This window comes from Hibiscus syriacus, unplaced genomic scaffold, assembly GCF_006381635.1.
Source record: "Hibiscus syriacus cultivar Baekdansim isolate YM2019G1 unplaced genomic scaffold, ASM638163v2 tig00111398_pilon, whole genome shotgun sequence".
NCBI lineage: Eukaryota > Viridiplantae > Streptophyta > Magnoliopsida > Malvales > Malvaceae > Hibiscus > Hibiscus syriacus.
Genome location: NW_024063081.1, coordinates 2,972,835 through 2,992,139, shown reverse-complemented (window position 1 = coordinate 2,992,139; position 19,305 = coordinate 2,972,835). Strand labels below are relative to the sequence as shown.

Here is a 19,305-nt window from a genome sequence, read left to right as displayed (position 1 = left end):
TCTTTAAACTTCATTCTTCTTTCAATTTATTTTCTCCTTATTTAGATGATGATACATATGCCAGGAGGGAAACTAAATTGAGACTCAGGTGATGTTGTCTAATTAGATTAAATTGATAGAATCTACAAATAATAATGATGACTGATAACATTTAAATAATCAAATAATATGATTAATAAAATTGAAATAACATTTAAATAGAATATGCCTATAGTTAAATGAAATGGTCATAAGTATATTAACCTTAAAATTTAATTATTTTATTTAGTTTTTTAATCTTCAAGCAACATTGAATTTTATGGAAACAAAAGAAAATACAATTTTAATAATGTAACCAAATAAAGAGAGAATTTTAGAGTTGCATACTAAAAAATTTAAAAAGAAAATAAAAAGAAAAACCTAAAGGCTAAATAACAATCATAATATTATTTTGAATATGACATCCATCATTTATGGTAACATAGTAATCGTCAATAGTACTCATTTGTCTCTATCCAATTATACACTTTAGAAATGATGAAAGAGTGACAAGCAAATCGAAGCAAACTTACAAGTTGCTTCACAAAATATATACAAATACATGGGCAAACAAACCACAAAAGAAAATATAACCATTGAAAGACCACGAGAATTGCAGATTAGATACGAGTGACGTTATAATATCTATACAATCGTATATCTACCGCAGAGGTAAGCGAACAACATGTCATAAGATAGAGGAAACATTTCACAATAGTAAAGTTAAAACGTGCCAAAAAGACAGATGAACGTGCACAAAATATTCAAAAAATAAAAAGTTAAACAAAATAATTTTTTTAAAAAATAAAATAAAAATTGAATAAAAATAATAAACCAAAGCGGAATATAAAAATCAATAATAAAGATGAACATCGACAACTAACTACCGACATTAAAATTTATATTATCACCAATAAAATAAAAAGAAAATAAAATATTTACTGCGGTAGAGAAAAAGATAAAAAAAAGTAGGGTTTGATTACAAATTTAAGCTCCAACATGACACAAAGTCTAAATATTTTCTAATTCAAATACAATTATTTTATTTATTAACTGTTGTAATTATTCTTTAAATCACATTATTTAACTTATAAATTTTAGGCACGAATCAAGTGATCTCCGTAGTAAAGGAATTGTTGTTATTCCTTAAATACTCGAGTTTGAGCACTACATATACCAGGGGTATGAGCGTTTAATGTCGAGAGGTTAAGAGTTATCTTTGAACATATACTGATTTGTATTTATACCATATTAATAAAAAAACTTATAAATTTTAGGATAAATTAAGCATTTAGTACCTAAACTATTAGTTTTTATATATTTTAGTGCTTAATTTGTTTTTCTTCAAAATCGTGCCTAATATTTTGTTTTTGTTTCATTTTAGTATCTTACGGTTAAAAATATATGGACGAGCTCGCAGACTACCACATCTACAGTCGTCGTCGTTGCATCCGTCAGCCGATGAAGCCTAAACTTTAAAGCTCGCACCTTTTTAACCTCCTGGAGACTATTTCGGCATCTGTTTCACCGATAAATGCCTCAATCTCCCTAAATCGATAATGTACTATTCAATTTCTTCATCCTCCGATCTCCATGGTCCACTGCCCGATGAGCTTGAAACTAGCTTATGTTGGTTAACTCGTCATTCTCTCGTGGTCCATCGTTTAGATTGGTCATCCGTCCACCAGAGATGCCATGTCGGCCTGTATGTTAAATTTTTATCAACAGAATACTAAAATGAAACAATAACTTGACATTATATATGACTTTAAAAAATGAAAGTTTAGGTATTAAAACAGAATAAAACTGATGATTTAAATACTAAACATGTAGTTTACCCTAAATTTTATTATATATTTTACATAGCAAAGTTAAACCGCTTAATCTACCATCATTACAATTTCTCTACCGATGATTTCAATTTTCACCATTTTTACCAAAATACCTTCTCGAACTTACAAAACGGGCCCCTACATTTTTGCAAAAAGCATGGGCAGAGAATTTTGTTTAAGCGAAGAGGAGACCCCTTTTTACTTTTTATAGGTGAAACTACTTTTGAAATCCCTCTAATATACGGATTGATTTAAATTAATCCTTTTCATATTATATTTAATTTTTATACTAGTTAAAAATAAAATAAAATAAACATTTAAAAAGATTGATATTGTTTCTTTTAATATTGAATTTTTATTTATATATAAATCATAATTTTCATAAAATTTCATACATAAAATATGATTTATATTTAATTAAATTGATTTCATTTAATCATAAAAGATTAATTTCAAATCGATCATTGTATTAGAGGGATCTGTATGGTATTTTCACCGTTTCAAATTAATGATGCTTGTGACCGCCCACCCCAAATATTAACGCGCCAAAATTTCATTGGCTGGAAAATCGATGTAGAAAAAACATTTAATATTTATAGATTTTTTCCCTCTTACCAGTGATCGTCACTATTTTCTTTCTTCAGAAAAAACGGAGCGGGAACCGAGTTTCATATTCCTTTTTCTAGATTAGGATTTGGTGTGTTTGGGTTACAATGGCGACTTCAGCGCCGATTATCGACGTGGTTCATGATCCGAAAGCTCTCAAAACGGACGGCCAAGATCAACACAAGAAGGGCCAGAAGCGAAAGAGGGCGTCATGGGTTTCGGAGACTCTGGGCGATGATCAAAAAGAGGCCCAGATCAAGGGATTAGAGCTTGAGATGGAGGGACTTTTTGAGTGTTACAGAGAGACGATGGAGCGGAAATCGGGTTTCGGAATGGGGCACGACATGGGATCGGTCCACTCCGGTTGTGCTTTAAATTCAGTGGTGGCGGTTCTGATGGAGGAGAGCGACTTGCCGCTGTCAAAATTGGTGGAGGCGATTCATGAGAAGGTCAAGGACAGAATGGTAAATGTGAGTTCGGCTGCGGTGAAAAGCGCCGTGTTATTTGTTGGGCAGAGAGTGAAATATGGATTGGGTAATGAAGATGCTGATGTTTTGGAGGATGATTCTCACTCTTCTCTTTGGTGTTGGGAGGTATTTTTTTTCTTTCCGATTTTTTTTTCACTTTTCCTTTTGTATTTAACTTATTAACACGCGTATTTACATACATGTTATAGATAAGAGATGCAAAGTTGATACCAAAAGCTGAGAGAGTCGCAATTAAAGCTCGGCGTACTTGTAGGAGGAAGATTAATGAGAGGATCACTGCTGTTTCTGGTAAGAAGAAGTAATTTCTCTGATTACTTTGGTATTTGATTCTCTTGGATTACCCTGATGGCCATCTTCCTTTCATACTTGCATGAAGGGATGAACGCATGATTTAAGGGGCCCATCCCTGCTTGCATGTGCGAAATTAGAAATTTAGGGGGTGTAAAATTTTAAAACTTTAGGGTGTGAAATAAGATTATCATAGAAAATTTCCGGGGGTCCATCATGTAATTTGCTTTTAACTGAGGAATATGTTGTTTAATTGATATACATATATGTTTAATTATTTCGCCAATATTTTCTCAATTGCAATGCCTTAAGTTTATGCTTCAAGTAGTTAATGACATTTGTGTTTCATTTCAGAAATGCTATCTCTGTTGCAAAAGCAGGAGAATGATAATAGCTACAAGCGTGATTTCGTGAAAGCATCAGAAAAGCTAGCCAAAGTATTAAGTGAGGTGGACATTCGCTTGTTAATGAGTAACATGCTGCAGAAGACTGGTGCTGAGATGTATGTATTTATACAGTTCTACAGATTTTGTGTTTGAATTATTTTCTTCACAGTAAAGTATTTTCTGTTGTCATAGGGCTGAGAAAGAGGCTAAGCGAGAAGAACAATTGTTAATAAAGCAACTGGAGAGAACTAAAAGGGAAATTGAGAAGGAGAAGAAGAAAGTGGACCGCGAACTTCAGAAGGAAAAGTTGCAAAATGTATGTGCAAAATTTCGAAGTTACATGTGTGAAACTGATTATTATCAAATATTTGTATCTTTAGCATTGGCTGTGCTATTGGAATGTGTAAATCTGAATTATTCCCAGGATAGTGCTTCTGTTGGGTATGCTATTTGCAGTTATAATTCTTTTTACTTCTTAGATTTTCATGAATGTAATTTGTTTCAGGAAAAGGTGAAAAAGCGCTTGCAGAATGAAGCAGAAAAGGATGAAAAGCGTCGTGAAAGAGAGGAGGCTGAGATGAGGAAGCAGCTGGAAAAACAGCAAGAAGAAGCTGAGAGAGAACGACGACGACTTGAGAAGGAAGAGGCTGAACTTAAAAGGAAACTTTCAATACAAAAGCAAGCTTCAGTTATGGAACGCTTCCTCAAAAAATGTAAAACATCACCATGTCAGATTGAAGAAATGACTAAGCCGACCATATATTCTCCATCCACCCCAAAAAATGAAATTGTGCCTGAAACAATTACCCCCTCCATGGACAGGGCTCTTTCATCTAAAGAAGAAGCTAATACCGATGAACTTCGCAAGTGGGTTTCTTTGTTTTCTTTGACTTGTACAATTATACAGGCTCTGGTTCTATTTTATTTCAAGTAAACTTTTTACTATTTTACTTCTCAGGTTGCATTTATCTTCTTGGCGTCACTTAGGTTATTCCCTTCGTTCGAACCAAAAACAGTGTTGGGGGATGCGTATGAAACCGAAGAGAGAATTGTTTAAGGAACTCAAGTTAACTTCCAATAAAGAGTTATCCCATGATGACTCGAGTGTTGAAAGGCTTGCAGATGGCTGGGAAGAACAGGATGCTGATGTTTCTGTTCATGATGTTAAGAAGTGCTGTGTAAGGAAGCAGTTGTTGCAGTTTGATAAAAGCAACAGACCTGCATTTTATGGTATTTGGCCTAAGAAAAGGTAGGCTCCTATTTCTTGCTTTTGCTTCATGTTATTCTAAATTAAACTATATTCAGCCTAGAAAATTAGTATATAGTTGAAAGGTTCAATGTTAAACATAAAAGAATTCATTATTATATCATTATGCGTGAAATTGGCTAAGCATTTTATTTGAACAAATATATAACCGGAATGAATGGTTTTATATTTATTACTTGTGTTTCCTTCTGGGTTAAGATTGGAATTTTTATAGCTTGGTTAACTTAATAATAAATGAAATAATATTAACAGGCAGTGGTGATAATGATTGGGAAAAAATGTTATTTGATGTCATTTAGTTAGTGTTCTCTGTGACATTGTGTTGGTGTCACTTTTTTTCCAATTTCTTAATTACATTGATAACTTGTGTGTATCTTCAGTAATGTTGTGGGACCACGATGCCCATGGAGGAAGGATCCAGATTTAGACTATGATGTGGATAGTGATGAAGAATGGGAGGAGGTATTGTAAATTTGTTATTCTGACTGAATATTAGATGTAGACCTGGAAATGACATTTTCATTTAATAGGAGGAGCCTGGTGAAAGCCTCTCAGATTGCGATAAAGATGAAGAGGAAGGATGTTCTAAAGCAGATGATGAGGATGAAAGTGAAGATGGATTTTTTGTACCAGATGGATATCTATCGGATAATGAGGTAAAAACTGATTTGGAAGTTATTCTACCTTGTTACTGGCTTCTGAATAAAAAGAATGACATGCCATTATGAAAAAACCACAGGATCAAAGTGCTTATTTGAGGCTTATATGCAGGGTGTAGAAGTTGACAGGATGGAATCTGATGTTCCAGTTGTGGAGACCCAAACTTCCAATATTAGTGAGCAAGATGGGCAAAATGAGGAGTTTGGTGCATTGCTTCGGCAACAGAAGTATCTTAACAATTTAACTGAGCATGCACTTCGAAAAAATCAACCATTGATTATATTGAATTTACTGCATGAAAAGGCGTCACTTCTAATGGCTGAAGATCTTAATGGTACTCCTAAGTTGGAGCAGACATGCTTGCATGCTCTGAGCATGCAGGCATATCCTTTTGGCCCATCTGTAGAGATATCTATGGATAGCATGGAACATGACAATCAAGAAGCTTGTACAAGTGGGAAGGCTGGTGCAACACCAGCCTTAATTCTGGACTCAGATTTGCCTCTTATTGTAAGTTGCAATTCTAACCAGCGTTTAATGTAAACTGTCAATTGCTTATCATATTTGAGAATGATAGCAGCTGTGAGTTGATCTTATGATGGAGCTTACTAAACTGTTGTGGTTATGATGATCTTGCTGGTTTTAGGTATCTACAATCCAGTCATGCTCCCATGGTATCAGAAGGTTGTTAGAGTCTTTGCAGGAGAAGTTTCCTAAAATACCGAAGTCTCAGTTAAAAGATAAAGTGCGAGAAATTTCCAATTTCTCTGATAATCGTTGGCAGGTTTGCTACTCTTTTTTTTAAGATCTGGCTTTCTGCTGGTGGAATCTTTGTTTATTTTTTATTTTATTTTTGGTGTTCATATGGATGGATGGACATGAAACTGCACCTCCTTTTGAGAATTCTATAATACCATGCTTGGTTTTAAGTAGTTGTTAACCTCTAATACAAAGAAGATTGGATGTGATAGACTAGGGAGTAAAATCAATGATTTGATACTATGAAGTCATTTCCACGAATGAATTAGTTAAGCTGGATGTTCCCTTTTGGTCATATCTTTCAGTTAATTTCCTTTTGGATGTTAATTTCCTTTTTAACATGAAATGTCAAATAATGCTGATGATTATGGCATTGTGTATACATATCACACTGCTCATAGCTTATTGAATCAACCAAAATGGTCTTTAAATGGCAATGTCAGCTCGCCTTGAGCCTTGAGAGGTCTAGGCAAATTTTTCTACTTACATGGAATGATGTTTCCTTTGCAGGTGAAGAAAGAAATCTTAGTGAAGCTTGGCATGCCGATTTCACCAGGTATTTGTGTCTTATCTGATTTGTCTCAACTAGTTTAATTGTTAAATTTTCTTTCAAACAATTTCTCCGGACCTGACTAACAGAGAGGGGTGGTGGACATACCAAAAGTATAGCCACATTTTTCTCGAAAAGGTGCTTGCTTCCTGCTGATAAGAGCATTACCATTGAAACCTCACCTCTGAAACCAGGCTCTGCTGCTCAGGAGCAACAGGGTTGTACCTTCAACCATGCATAAAATTTCCCCGTTCTGCCTCACAACTAGCTATGGGTGCAAACTGCGAGTTATTTTGTAACATTTTGTTAAGAATGAAGAAGGGGGTGGTGGTTGTTACTTGTGTACTGCCAAGTTTTTGATGGTGTAATATACAGTTACAGGATAGCCACCCCTATAGAACTCGTCTAAGTAACACACTCTTTTAATTATAGAAAAATCGTTACATTTTAAAATTATATGTGAATTTTGAATTAATAAATTGTGATTAAATTGCATGAATTCAAATAAAATGAATTTAGTTTCCATTCAGTTTCGTTCAAGGGAATGAGGCAGGATGTCTTCCGCATGAGCTATGACTTCGAGTATATTCAACAACAATGTCATGCTTGAAAAGAGCACTAACTATTCTTTCTTCTATTGTAGAGTATTCACTTTGTTGGCAAAAGCTTCCTTTTACAGCTTCCCAGTTTATTTACAAGTTTAACCTAATTTGGCTAAATTATTAAAATAATATAATTTTTAATATTTATTTATTAAAATGGTACTGAAAATCTTTAATTTCTAAAATGACATTCACTTTTCTCACATAAGATGTGTCTATATAACTGTATTTTGAAAGGTTCTTTTCTTTGTTTATGTGACAAGCTCAGAACCAATGTTGATGTCATTCGGTACCTACCACTTAAACAAATATTTTTTCTTTTTTTTAAAAAAAAGGCATTGTTACGTAAGTATGCCTTCATTTTATGTGACAAAAATGAGTGTCATTTCAAGAATTAATTTTTTTAATATCATTTTGATAAATAAATGTTTCATATCCTTTTATCTTACATATCATCATATCTCGATCCATTTAGCATACATAGTTTGATACGTCTTGTAAATATCATTTTCATTATGTACTGATTTTTCATCACCGTCACTATGAAGGTTAGAGATAGTGACCACTTATGTTTTCATCTTTAAGGTAAATGCCACATGATAATTATGATCTTCATTATCTTTACTTACTACTTGCTTTGCCTTTTTCCTTTTTTTCCCTTGCAACCGTTTTGCGACTTACTCTTGTACTTCTTTCTTCCAGTTTTATAACTCAAATGTCTAGAATGGTCATGCCACTCATATCCATTGTTTTTCCTAATGCATAATTACATCAATTCTCATCGTTCCCCTAATAATTAAATAGTGTATCTTTTATTACTTTTAGTTCAATAAAATTTATAAATTACGACGATTATCCAATCACGTCACAACTGCATAAATACACTAAATTATATAACCAAATTAAACTCCAATATAACCAATTGCACCTAAATCTAATTAAAATTCAATTTCAGTATACTCAATTACGCTCAAATCCAATTACATAATGTCCTTCAAAGTAATAATAAAAAACTTACATGATTATAAATTTCAAGACACTAGTTTATGACAGATTCTGACAGTAAAATAAGCTTACAACATAATTGGTCACTTAATCGGCTCAACTCAAACGATCAATGTTCATAATTCGGACTCAAAAACAGTAAAAATCCTTTTATTTAATCTGCAAATGATTAGAATATCATTGAAATGGGCAAACTGAAGTAAAAAAAATAGCATCTTCAACAGAAAATTGAGATATATTTTTACACATTATATATACATACAAATTATTATCCACCTGCATACACTCAACATTAGGACATGTGCTATCCCTTAGCCCCAACAGTTAAGCTAACCTAAACAACCAAGTATTAGAAAGAAAAAAAACATTTTGAAACAAAATAAATAACCACGTGGAGAGCCTGAGCATCAGAGCTAGAACGACAATACAACACTTCTCTAAAACAACTTTCCTATGAAAGGGATCAGAAACTCGATTTCATGAGCTTCACTCGAGGCTTTATACAGATGTTGTCAAAGGGTTTCACCTGTTCTACATGGATGTAATCTCTTGTCTTAAGAACCTGCAAGTTGGTGAACCGAACATCAAGAAACGAAGAAGACAAGTTTACATTCTTCCGCACCATAGCATCAAAGATCACATGATCAGATCATGAAAACATTCTTGCTTCCTACTTTCAACTCTTTTTAAGATTCAATCTTATTATCTGATTCATTAATATTTAATTATTGATTGATTTTGTTTCACAATAATGTCAGAATATCCTTCAAGTATTAGTACTAGTGCAAAAGTTGTGTACTCGTATACAGGACAGCCTTACAATGATGGGATTTCTTTATATGCCCATGTCTTCTCATTTTCTGAAATCAAGTATGCCTCGTCAAATACGAAAAGGGAGATAAATTGAAGTTGTCTACTTTAATTTACATGCAAGGTTTAGTATGCTAGACTACTCTTGGATGCAAATATTCCTTCATTAAAGAGTAGGTGAGTGTTACGCACTTTAAAAGTTACTATACAGTTAAGTTTAGTGTACATACCAGTGTTTCAAAGAACATTCTCGATGCTTCTTTTCTTGTTTTACGACCCAATAGACCGTCCATTGAAAGTGCCTTATGTCCATTTACAGCTTCATCCTCAAATAAATTCTGGAGATACTTGGCAACAGCCCTGAAAGAAAAGGTATGACCAAACATCAATATGTGAGCTAGCCTCATTTCAGTTATTCAGCTACAAGAAACAATTCGACAAATAATTCTAAATTAATGTTGAAACTAAAGGGAAAAAGTAAACAACTGTAAAACAACCGACTACATGGAGCTTGCAAACCTGGTACGAGAAGACCATCCACTATTTTCAAGAAGACGACCTTCATCACCACATGACATGTCATCTTCATCATCATCACCTAGCTCATCAGCATCTACATTCAGAAATTCTGGAAGGAAAGATAAGAAAATAAATATTTAGCAACCCAATAGCAGTATCAAGATTGATTAAGGCATACAAAAGACATGTTTTTAATAAATATTAACATTATCCTATGGTTCTAACTATGGTCCACTCTACCTAGAGCTCACAGATTAAATGAAAATTTTACATCTGAAGTATAACCCATTCAGTCAAAAGCTCTTAAGTCATGTCCAAATAAATAAATAAATATAATTTACAAAATACCCATCAACAGTGAAAGACTCAAAAGTAGAAGCAAAACAGAAAGAAAAAAGATCAAACCTGTATCATTTGCAACTGCAACATCCTCATGTTCCTGCAACCACAGGGTCAAATAGTCATTTAGAGGATTCTTAATGCCTAAAATAAAATACGAAAGGCCAAAGCAGAAATAATTTTCATGGGAGTATAATAAATTAATGTAAAGAAAGCACATCAGCAAAAAATGAAATATAAAGTTGAGAAATGAAAATGTTATGAGAACTCTCAAATGTCTACCATATTGATGCATAATGCATGTATGTACACCATCTCAATTACTGTTGGCTTTCTGCTATAACGTTAGAGCATTAATTAAATCCATACAAGGATATCTATCACCACCAAGTAGGAAAAAACTCATAGCATTTTAATATTTTCAGATCGACAGAAGGTTTTACATGCGTTAAAAAACTTACAGCTCGATTATCTGCAAGAGAGATCATTTCCTCATTGACTGCATCAACTTTCTGAAAGGTTGGTGTTTCTCCATCAAGTAATGAAGCATTTTTCAGAGCCGTATCAACCTTTTCTGAATATGTAGAATCTAGTTTACATTCTTCGCTATTCTTACAGATAGTGTCTTTGTCATCATGATCCAAGAGTGCATCCACTACTTGAACCTCATCTGCTACAACAGCCTTGCCATGTCCAGTTTCATATGCATTTTGAGCGTCATTCACAGACTCACCAGTTTGTATAGTTGCAAGAAAATCAGTTCCATTTCCAACAGGTGCAGGGTAGTTTGCCATACTAACCTCAACTGAATTATTGGTTTTACTTTCCTCTAACAATAACTCATCAGTTGCCTTTGTCTCAGTTGCAATGATACCTTCAACATCATGTTCTAAAACTTCAGTAGGAGGAGATACTTTGTCATTTCTCACATCCAATTCAGAAGCATCCTCTCCAGGTTGAGTGCTCATATTTTGATCAGGTAGAAGGCATGTTACATTGTTTAACATGGAACCAGCCATGGTGTTGGTTATCTCCCCAGCTGTCATGTTACTAGTATCTCCAGTAACAAGATCAGTAGGGGATGATACCCGGAACTCATTCAAAACAGAATGACTTGCTGCATTAGCAGCTTCAATATTAGCTACATCAATTTCCATTTCAATGATCCCACCTAAAGGTTCATGTTGCAGAAGTTGAGGTACATCATCAACAGCATAGCTATCCTGCTGAGCATTAAGAATGCCAGAAGATCGTGCTTGCTCATCATTTCCAAGAATTACAGGCACATAGCTTCCTTCAGTTCCACCTTCAGCAATATTTAGTTTAACAGAACACTCTGAATTCTTAGCTAGTTCAGATGATGCATGATTTTCCTCAACTTCAGAAATCCTGATACTGCTTAGATCATAGGATTCACTGTGCAAAGATGCCAAGTAAACCGAGATACCTGAAAGGCACACCATCAATAAGCAAACTTATAAAGTACTAAAGTTACAATCTGTTAGAAAGTCCTCCACTAGCAGAGGAAGAATAATTTCAAGAATCAAGACATAGGTGCACATATATTGAGATAGATCACAGATAAATCTTGTCATCCATACCATTCTAGAACTTGACATTTGACATCAGTACCACAAAACAGAACTCCACATTTAAAAAATAATTATTATGTCCACAGAAATGAGGCAACAGCATACAAGGTAATAGATAAAACATATGTAGAAATAGGATCTTGTCCTCACTAAGGCCTGAGGATGCCCAAGATTAGACACACATTGAGAATAACTATAACTTTGCTCAATGAAAGCAAATCCAATTTGATCAGGGCCCGAAGGAGATATATTTTGAGTTGTATCCATACATTTTCCTCTTTTGGTAGTAGCATATTAGATGTGGTTTATGCATCACATCATTCTCCCTCTTTTTCTACCTGTATTTTACAACCCCAAAGCATATCATGGACTTTCAGGCCCATTGTAATAACTGAAAAGTTGAAGTTCTTCTTTCCTACTCGACGTAACAAAAGCACAAGATACAATGAATTTTCAGCGCTTTGCTCTCACCGGTAAATATAGGTTCACTAAAGATTTCATCTTGCAAGAATTTTCTCTGAATCAATGAAATTTCCGGGTGAGTGCAAGGTGCTTTCTTGCGTATACGACGTATATCTTCTGTATTTACCAACTGCTGCCGTATTGTACTTGATAGGGAAAAAAAGCCAAATCAGTACTTAAGTACATTAATCAGAATTAAAAATAGATAATTTAAAAAATAAAAAAAATGCATGTCATACTGCAAATATATTGCCATATTCTACACTCAGCAAGTAATCAAGAATTCAATACTGTCAACAAAAGCCACTATTGTAAAACTTGTCGACTACATAAGAAATCAGAAAGATGCTTCATAGAAGGAATACACATTGATGGAAGATAAACATGAAAGTACAGAAACTTCCAAGTGCATGAATTTCGTAAACAAAATTTGATTTATGACTCATGACAGTAGAGAGCTCAAATAAGATGAAATTTTATATTGACCATGCAAGAGGAATAATGGTGATGATCAAATTTCAAATACATTAGAGAAAAGAACCGGTGATAAACATAAGTTAGTGAGATCTAAAAAAGTGTAAGGAGCACTAGAAACACATTGAAACATACTCGCCATGTAAGACCATAGTATCGTCCATAAGCACTTTTCTCTTGGTGACACGAGATCTTGGTGCAGATCGTGCACATTTCATTGATGCAACTTCAAAAGGAGTTGGTTTCATCTTGAAAACGGAAGATCTTCCAACTGAAAAAATTATATCATTCACAACAATACATTATAAAGAACAACAATCCATGCTATAATATTTTTTAGAGTTAAAAATGCTGCTACCTAGAATTGAAGACAACAAGTCATCATCATCAGGAACTGAATCTGCAGTTCTCCTCGATCCAAGCCTTCCAAATGATTCAACTGAGTTTATACTCTCTATAGTTAATGTACTTTCAGTTATACTTCGTTTTTTTCCAGAAATGAGTTTGGTTCCAGCATCAATTTCATCATTCTCTGCTAGTACTTCTTTGTCAGGGGTAGAGTTTCCCAGCAAATCACTTGGTTTATCAAGAGGTCCTTCCGGTGCAGAGAGTAACTTTTCAGGTGCAGACAAATCAGATGTAGCACAATTATTTGAATTTTCCAACTGATCATCACATAGACCAGGTTCTGACATCTGAGTTTGGCAGGCTTCAACTGCAAAGATGGCAGTTAATCAGGAACAATATAACATGAAAGCATCCTAAGAAAAGATGGTGTCATATGTAAAATTGGGGGGGGGGGGGGGAGGAATCTATACAAGACTACATTCATAAAACTAGTAAAACAAACCTTGCACCTCAATGGAAGCTGTAGGAGCACGAACTTCCTCCTCCCTTCCAGACAAATCCACCAAGTTTTCCTCTGCAGCAGCTAAACTATCACTTCCAAGACCTCGAAGAGATGAGAGGTCTTTGTCAACAATGGGATTTTTTAAATTTTCAGAATCATCTCGTTCCTGACAAGCTTGAGCTTCACCATCAATAACTGTTGGTCTACTGGGTGACTCCAATGGACAGGAAGGATCTGAAGCTATTGCTTTGGCAGGTGAGCATAGCTCTTCTAAATTGTCAGTGGTTTGAGCACAATTGCCAAATTCAGATTTGTGTGAGGCTTTACCATTCTCCAAACAACCATCTGATGTGCTAACATAGATGCTACTTGAACATGTTCTTCGAGAAGTGTCCTCCAAATCAAAGGTGACATTGGAGCAGCTAGGAGATTCTGCATATTCCCCGTCAGTTTTATCCATAGAGTGCACAGCACCATTATCCATATCTTTCACCTTATCTAAACCGTCAGATCCTCTAATAGTACCAACAGCAGATGTGCACTCCAGAGATGAGGCATCATGAACAGAATTTCCTTGTGGTTTAGTTTGCTCTTTCTCCATGTCACTAATGTGCCAACCATTTTCAGGAGGCACATTGATTATAGCATCACGATTTATATCATTGTGCAAAGACTGATCCATTGGACCATTATCCCCATTGAGAAATTTTGATTTATTAGAAGCATTTTCAACACACTTAATTTCTGTTAGAATGTGGTTTTCTGATTCCACGAGATCAGCCAATGCCTTGTGAACAACAGACAAGGAAGGCACTTCCTCTAAGCCAGGAGTATCCACATCCTTATCGTTCTCCACAAATCCAGAATTTGCAGCTAGACCTTCAACCTAACAGCAAGCAGAACGTATTAATCAACGGCAAGATGCCAAAAAATCAGTAGAATATATAATTTTCTACATCATAAAATCAAATTAGAAGGAAATTGAGATGTCTGTTGAGTTGAACTAAAAAAACCTGATCCCCACTGCAATCCATTGGCACAGCTTCTAAATTACTTGGGTCTTGTTTTTGTGGTATATCTGACCCTTGATCATACCTGAAATGAGAGAAACAAGTAAGGTGAGCCAGAAAACTCAATATTATGCTAATGGTTGCATAAATTACCCAGTGAAATTAAAAATGACTTAACTATTGGCAGTGTTTAGCAACTTACCCATGAGGGAGTCAAACGATTACACTATTCAAAAAAGATTAAAGGGGAAATACAGGAGTTTGAACATTTTATAAACAACATGATCGGGTATATACACACACACACACACAGATAAGGCTTACTCTGAAACTTCAACAGATCCCGGCACTGCAACCTGATCTAAGACGAGCTCCTGCTCAAGATTAATCCAAGACAAGAAATTTCAGGAGATTGTTGACATAATAGGAAAAGAGCACAAATAAAAAGTGAAAAACGGTCAGTCATCTCATCAAGAAGACAAGTTTAATACCATAACCCCAAAGATATCAAACTTTGAAGGGCCTATGAAACCATTCATTCAACAATACAAAGGTTCTATAGACCAGAAAATGCCAGGTAGAATGTTTTCAACTTTAAGAACCAAGTGATTGCAGTTTTAATGTTCAAACCACCTATGAAATAGCTTCAGTGAATGACCCACTTCATTCCCACAAACCCATCCCTGAAAGGCTAGATACAGTTCCACTTAAAGTAAGAATACACATTAATGCCACTGCTCTGACAATATTATTGCATCAGCTGTTTTCCCACCACTGTTACTTCAAATAAAAGCATTTGCTCCTTTTACCATTCTTCCTTATTAGAGCATTGTATAAATGCTGTCCATCCCTAACAGGTAACAACCAACTCCAACATGATCACGGTTATTTTGCAACAAGCATACTCATTTTATTATAGATATCTTTTCCTAGTTTGTTTGTTTTATTTTTCATCTTGTTTTTGTAGGTATGACCCCTAAATCTTCGCTGTGTTAGACAGTTTTTCTGTCTTGGCCAGAAAGCTTTAAAGTTTAAACACGTATGAAGCCTTCCTTTTGTCCAATATGAAGACCATAAAAGTATCCAAAGAGCAAGTAAATTAGCTAAAAATGTGGAAAATTTGACAAGGTATTCAACAATAGACACTAAATCATGAAAAAAATTGCATTTATATTAAGGGGGAAAAAGTAAAATATTAATTAATATACAATTGGTAGTCTTAAATCACCTATAAACTAGTGGTGACGTTTGTTAACCTCACAGGTAAGGTTGGAGGGTTGTTACATATTCAATTATGGTATAATTAAGAAAATTATTAAACGGACATGTCGCGACATTCTAAACTCACTTGTGGTGTTTTAATTCCAACTTCAGTGTATAGAGTGATAACCTTCCTTTATAGTGATAGCCAGTTAGGGTTAGAGTGTCAACGCTATTCAAAATTTTCATCTTTGCTGATTTTGGGTTGAAGTTCTTAATTTTAAGTTGTAGGATCATGTTATCTTATTAGCTTAGCTTATTATACTTCCTAGAGCAATTTTTTATAGTTCCTATCTTGGATCTTGCCTCCTTCCAAAAAGCAGAACGTATACAGATATATGAATATGATTTCTACTATTAAATGGAGGGCAGTTTATGAAAATTTCAATAGCTATTATGAGTATGTTTTCTTGTATAAGGAAACAAGCAACCAGTACACAAGTGTAGTAAATATTGCTGCACAGTCTTCGTGACTTCATCATCTTCTTATTCCTAAATCATCAATCAAACCCTAACTATCTTAACATCATATTTCAATTCTAAACCTGAATACCGTTCATTGGTACAATTCACAGATGCTAACAACATCCAAATCAATTTGATCATTTTTGTCACACTTTAAGCTTAAATCCTCCTATCCTAAAGCAACCATCAAAATATTCAAAACAAATCATATTTTCACATCCATGTAGGCCCAAAAATAAGAAAATCTTGCTTGCTATATAATCATCCTTTCTTAATTTCCAGATCCTACACCACTAAGCCTCCTGCTGATTAGAAACCAATTCCAAAGCAATCACCAAATATCAATGACACGAGAATGACAACATTACCTCATCAAGCAAACCAATCTGAGAAATGTCACCATCACCAAACCGCTCTGTAAGTATTTGAAATGCAGAATTTTAGACTTACTAAATTTTGCTAAGCAGATGTAGCTAAAACTAGCATTGCCACAGTTAAAAGCATGCACTAACCATCCAATCCAAATTGTGATGTAGAGTAAACCACATCACCCATGGTATCTTGAAGTGTAATCTGCTCTCTTGAGCTAACGTGATGATCAACGTAATTACTGCCAAGAAAATTATGTTTAATCAACATACGATGCTATGTGTAGCTCATAGTACCAAAGCAACACATACAACAAGAAAGGCAATCTAAAAGTTTAAAATATCAGAAACTAACCCCTGAAAAATCTCATTGTCAGGCAGCTCAAAGTCATCAAGATCAAAAGTCTCGGGCAAAGTGATTGAATGGTAAGGCGCAGTTGATTCTTCCGGTGGTAAGTCAACTGCAGTGGAGCGAAATGCCTGCTTTATCTTAAGCAAGGCTTCTCTACAATCATCAAAAAGGTAATTTACCTTTCGAGAATATATCCTCACTACTCCAAGAAGAAGATGACTGGACAATCGCAGTGCGATCGGTACATCAGGAAACAGAATAGAGTCTGCTCAAAGGCCATATAAACAACAAAAGGCAACCAAAAAGTTAGAAGAGCCTAGGCAACTTATCCTCTGCCAAAAGGTTGCTCATGAACATAAAATTAGATAATAGAATGTGAAAAATAACAATCATATCCTTTATCTAATTTTATTACTGCAGAGATATGTATAAGTGACAAAATCAAAAAATGGGCTGAACAAGCACAAAGAAAAATTCCTCCACTGAGTAACCAAGTAAACCACATTTCAAGAATATGCTATTAATAGTAGTTACCATGTTCCAGAGGAAAATTACTCCTACATGAACATAGGTTTCCAAAGAAACCAATAGAAATCCCAGGAACCCACCAAATACGCCCAAAAGGGGAAGAAGCAAAAAGGACTTAAAGAAGATTAGTTCATGCATCACTAAGAATGAGCGAAAAAAGATTCTATGAGCTTCTAAAAATAATCCCGTAATAAAATTTCAAATGGAACTAAGGAAACATATTTTCTGTTTCATGAGTCGAGGAGAAAACTATATGCATATTGCCCCATAACTTCTGGAGTATGCATGTTTTACTAAATTGACTGCCAGGTTTAATAGTATGACCATGCTACCAAGCATGCTGATTTTCAAACTAATCTGGCATATATGATTTTCAAATCTAAAATACCACTTTTCGTAATATATGAGTTGAAACTGTTCTAATTTCATGAAGCGGTTAGAAGTACTCAACAGACATAAAACTATATCCAAAACATTCTAGAGCGAACTAAACATAATAAGATTTAGATATTGCATCATGAAGGGGAAATGAACAAATTAATACAAGTCAAAAGATATAGAAATATTTCAAATTTAAATTAAGAGATATCAAGCTAAAGAATAAAAGGAAACTAAAAAGTACTAACCAACAGAGACACCAATATCGGTATCAGCCACCTGATTCTTTCGGAGCTTCCTCTCCAGATGTGCTGCTATCCATATTGTCCCCAAGGGACCTTTCTTCGCCAATATAAACTGTGAATAAAACATTTCTCTCCCAATATAATCCTATTTTTTCATACAAATTCCCGACTTCTAAATGTAAAAAAAAAACAATTATTAAAGCCTACAAATTCTTATCCTATTAAAACTACAATTTTAAATTTTCACTACAAAATTCAACAAACAATTTTAAATTTTCACTACAAAATTCAACAATCTCGCATAGCTCACGAGAGAAACCCTAAATTTCTAATTCTCGTAGAGCCCTTAAAATTTTCCACTTCAGGTATGGAAATAAACAGATTAAGTTTAAAATATCCCAAATAATTAATAAAAAAAGAAACCCTAATTAATCCCCATCCACCAGACAACCTTTGAAACCTTCCCAAAACTCCGTAATCCAGAAAAGCGATACCATTCCGGCTTAATTCAAAGGGCGGCCACTCGGTAGAACTTCAAAATACCAAACTTTAAGAATCCAATAAAGAAATTCCAACTGAACTTCGTTATCTAAACCCTAGCCTTCGACGGAATGATTGCGTTTAGTGGGAAAACATCAGCTGAACAACTGAGTTGGGAGGAATTGGAGAGAGAACGAGTTAGACTAGCTAGTCAGATCGGACAGGCATGACATAAACTCAAAGAGAGATACTTGAATCGATTCGTGTCGTGTGTAAGAGAAAGACGAGCGCTCTTTTGAATTTTGTATTATGGATAAAAATACTGTTTTTTTTCTTTTTCTTTTTTTGCTGTGTACACTTCGTAATCAGCTTATCATACAGTTGTTCTCATTGGTCAACCAGTATTTATTATCTCAATTATTTAAATTACAGTAAAATTTTATGGAGGTTAACCCATAGATTAAAAGGTTTAAATATGAATATTTCAATTTTGCAATTAATGTAAACATTTTCTAATCATAATTTACAACAACTATTATGGACATTAACATCATAAGAGCTCTAAAAATAATTTAATATTAAGAAATAAAAATGAGAAAAACAAACATAAGGCGTTTTTTCCGAAAAATCACGTTGATCGGTATATTTACCGATCTAATATCGGTCAGACTATATTTCTTGATCTAACACCCTTTGCAGTAAAGTGTGCCCC

General features: G+C 34.4%; 2 protein-coding genes across 4 annotated transcripts; one reads left to right on the top strand and one right to left on the bottom strand.

Moving 5' to 3' along the window:
- Positions 1 to 2,510: 2,510 nt before the first annotated feature.
- Positions 2,511 to 7,146, top strand: LOC120161013 (chromatin assembly factor 1 subunit FAS1-like). 2 transcript variants are annotated; one of them, XM_039171320.1, is made up of 12 exons: positions 2,511 to 3,049; positions 3,133 to 3,232; positions 3,587 to 3,734; positions 3,811 to 3,934; positions 4,124 to 4,485; positions 4,577 to 4,867; positions 5,266 to 5,347; positions 5,416 to 5,541; positions 5,657 to 6,055; positions 6,192 to 6,329; positions 6,815 to 6,862; positions 6,940 to 7,146. In XM_039171320.1, the coding sequence occupies exons 1-12, from the start codon at positions 2,564 to 2,566 to the stop codon at positions 7,093 to 7,095; spliced, it is 2,460 nt and encodes an 819-aa protein (XP_039027251.1). In that variant the 5' UTR covers positions 2,511 to 2,563; the 3' UTR covers positions 7,096 to 7,146. The 2 variants fall into 2 exon arrangements, with proteins under 2 accessions (XP_039027251.1, XP_039027252.1); XM_039171321.1 differs by having other exon boundaries at positions 6,815 to 6,860; positions 6,944 to 7,143.
- A 1,516-nt stretch (positions 7,147 to 8,662) lies between these two features.
- Positions 8,663 to 18,919, bottom strand: LOC120161229 (sister chromatid cohesion 1 protein 4-like). 2 transcript variants are annotated; one of them, XM_039171493.1, is made up of 16 exons: positions 18,374 to 18,919; positions 18,117 to 18,340; positions 16,966 to 17,227; positions 16,755 to 16,852; positions 16,611 to 16,657; positions 14,842 to 14,891; positions 14,521 to 14,602; positions 13,508 to 14,393; positions 13,013 to 13,372; positions 12,793 to 12,928; positions 12,193 to 12,329; positions 10,591 to 11,576; positions 10,196 to 10,229; positions 9,791 to 9,899; positions 9,502 to 9,631; positions 8,663 to 9,023 (listed from the first exon to the last, which is right to left on the bottom strand). In XM_039171493.1, the coding sequence occupies exons 2-16, from the start codon at positions 18,238 to 18,240 to the stop codon at positions 8,925 to 8,927; spliced, it is 3,540 nt and encodes a 1,179-aa protein (XP_039027424.1). In that variant the 5' UTR covers positions 18,241 to 18,340; positions 18,374 to 18,919; the 3' UTR covers positions 8,663 to 8,924. The 2 variants fall into 2 exon arrangements, with proteins under 2 accessions (XP_039027424.1, XP_039027425.1); XM_039171494.1 differs by lacking the exon at positions 18,374 to 18,919 and having other exon boundaries at positions 13,016 to 13,372; positions 18,117 to 18,367.
- Positions 18,920 to 19,305: the final 386 nt, after the last annotated feature.

Coding starts and splice junctions, on each gene's coding strand:
- LOC120161013 (XM_039171320.1), top strand. CDS start 2,564: ATGGCGACTTCAGCGCCGATTATCGACGTGGTTCATGATCCGAAAGCT. Junction 5,542..5,656: donor GATATCTATCGGATAATGAG/GTAAAAACTGAT, acceptor GCTTATATGCAG/GGTGTAGAAGTTGACAGGAT. Junction 6,056..6,191: donor ACTCAGATTTGCCTCTTATT/GTAAGTTGCAAT, acceptor TGCTGGTTTTAG/GTATCTACAATCCAGTCATG.
- LOC120161229 (XM_039171493.1), bottom strand. CDS start 18,240: ATGTTTTATTCACAGTTTATATTGGCGAAGAAAGGTCCCTTGGGGACA. Junction 12,929..13,012: donor GTTGTCTTCAATTCTAGGTA/GCAGCATTTTTA, acceptor TAATTTTTTCAG/TTGGAAGATCTTCCGTTTTC. Junction 9,900..10,195: donor TGCAGTTGCAAATGATACAG/GTTTGATCTTTT, acceptor CTTTCCTTCCAG/AATTTCTGAATGTAGATGCT.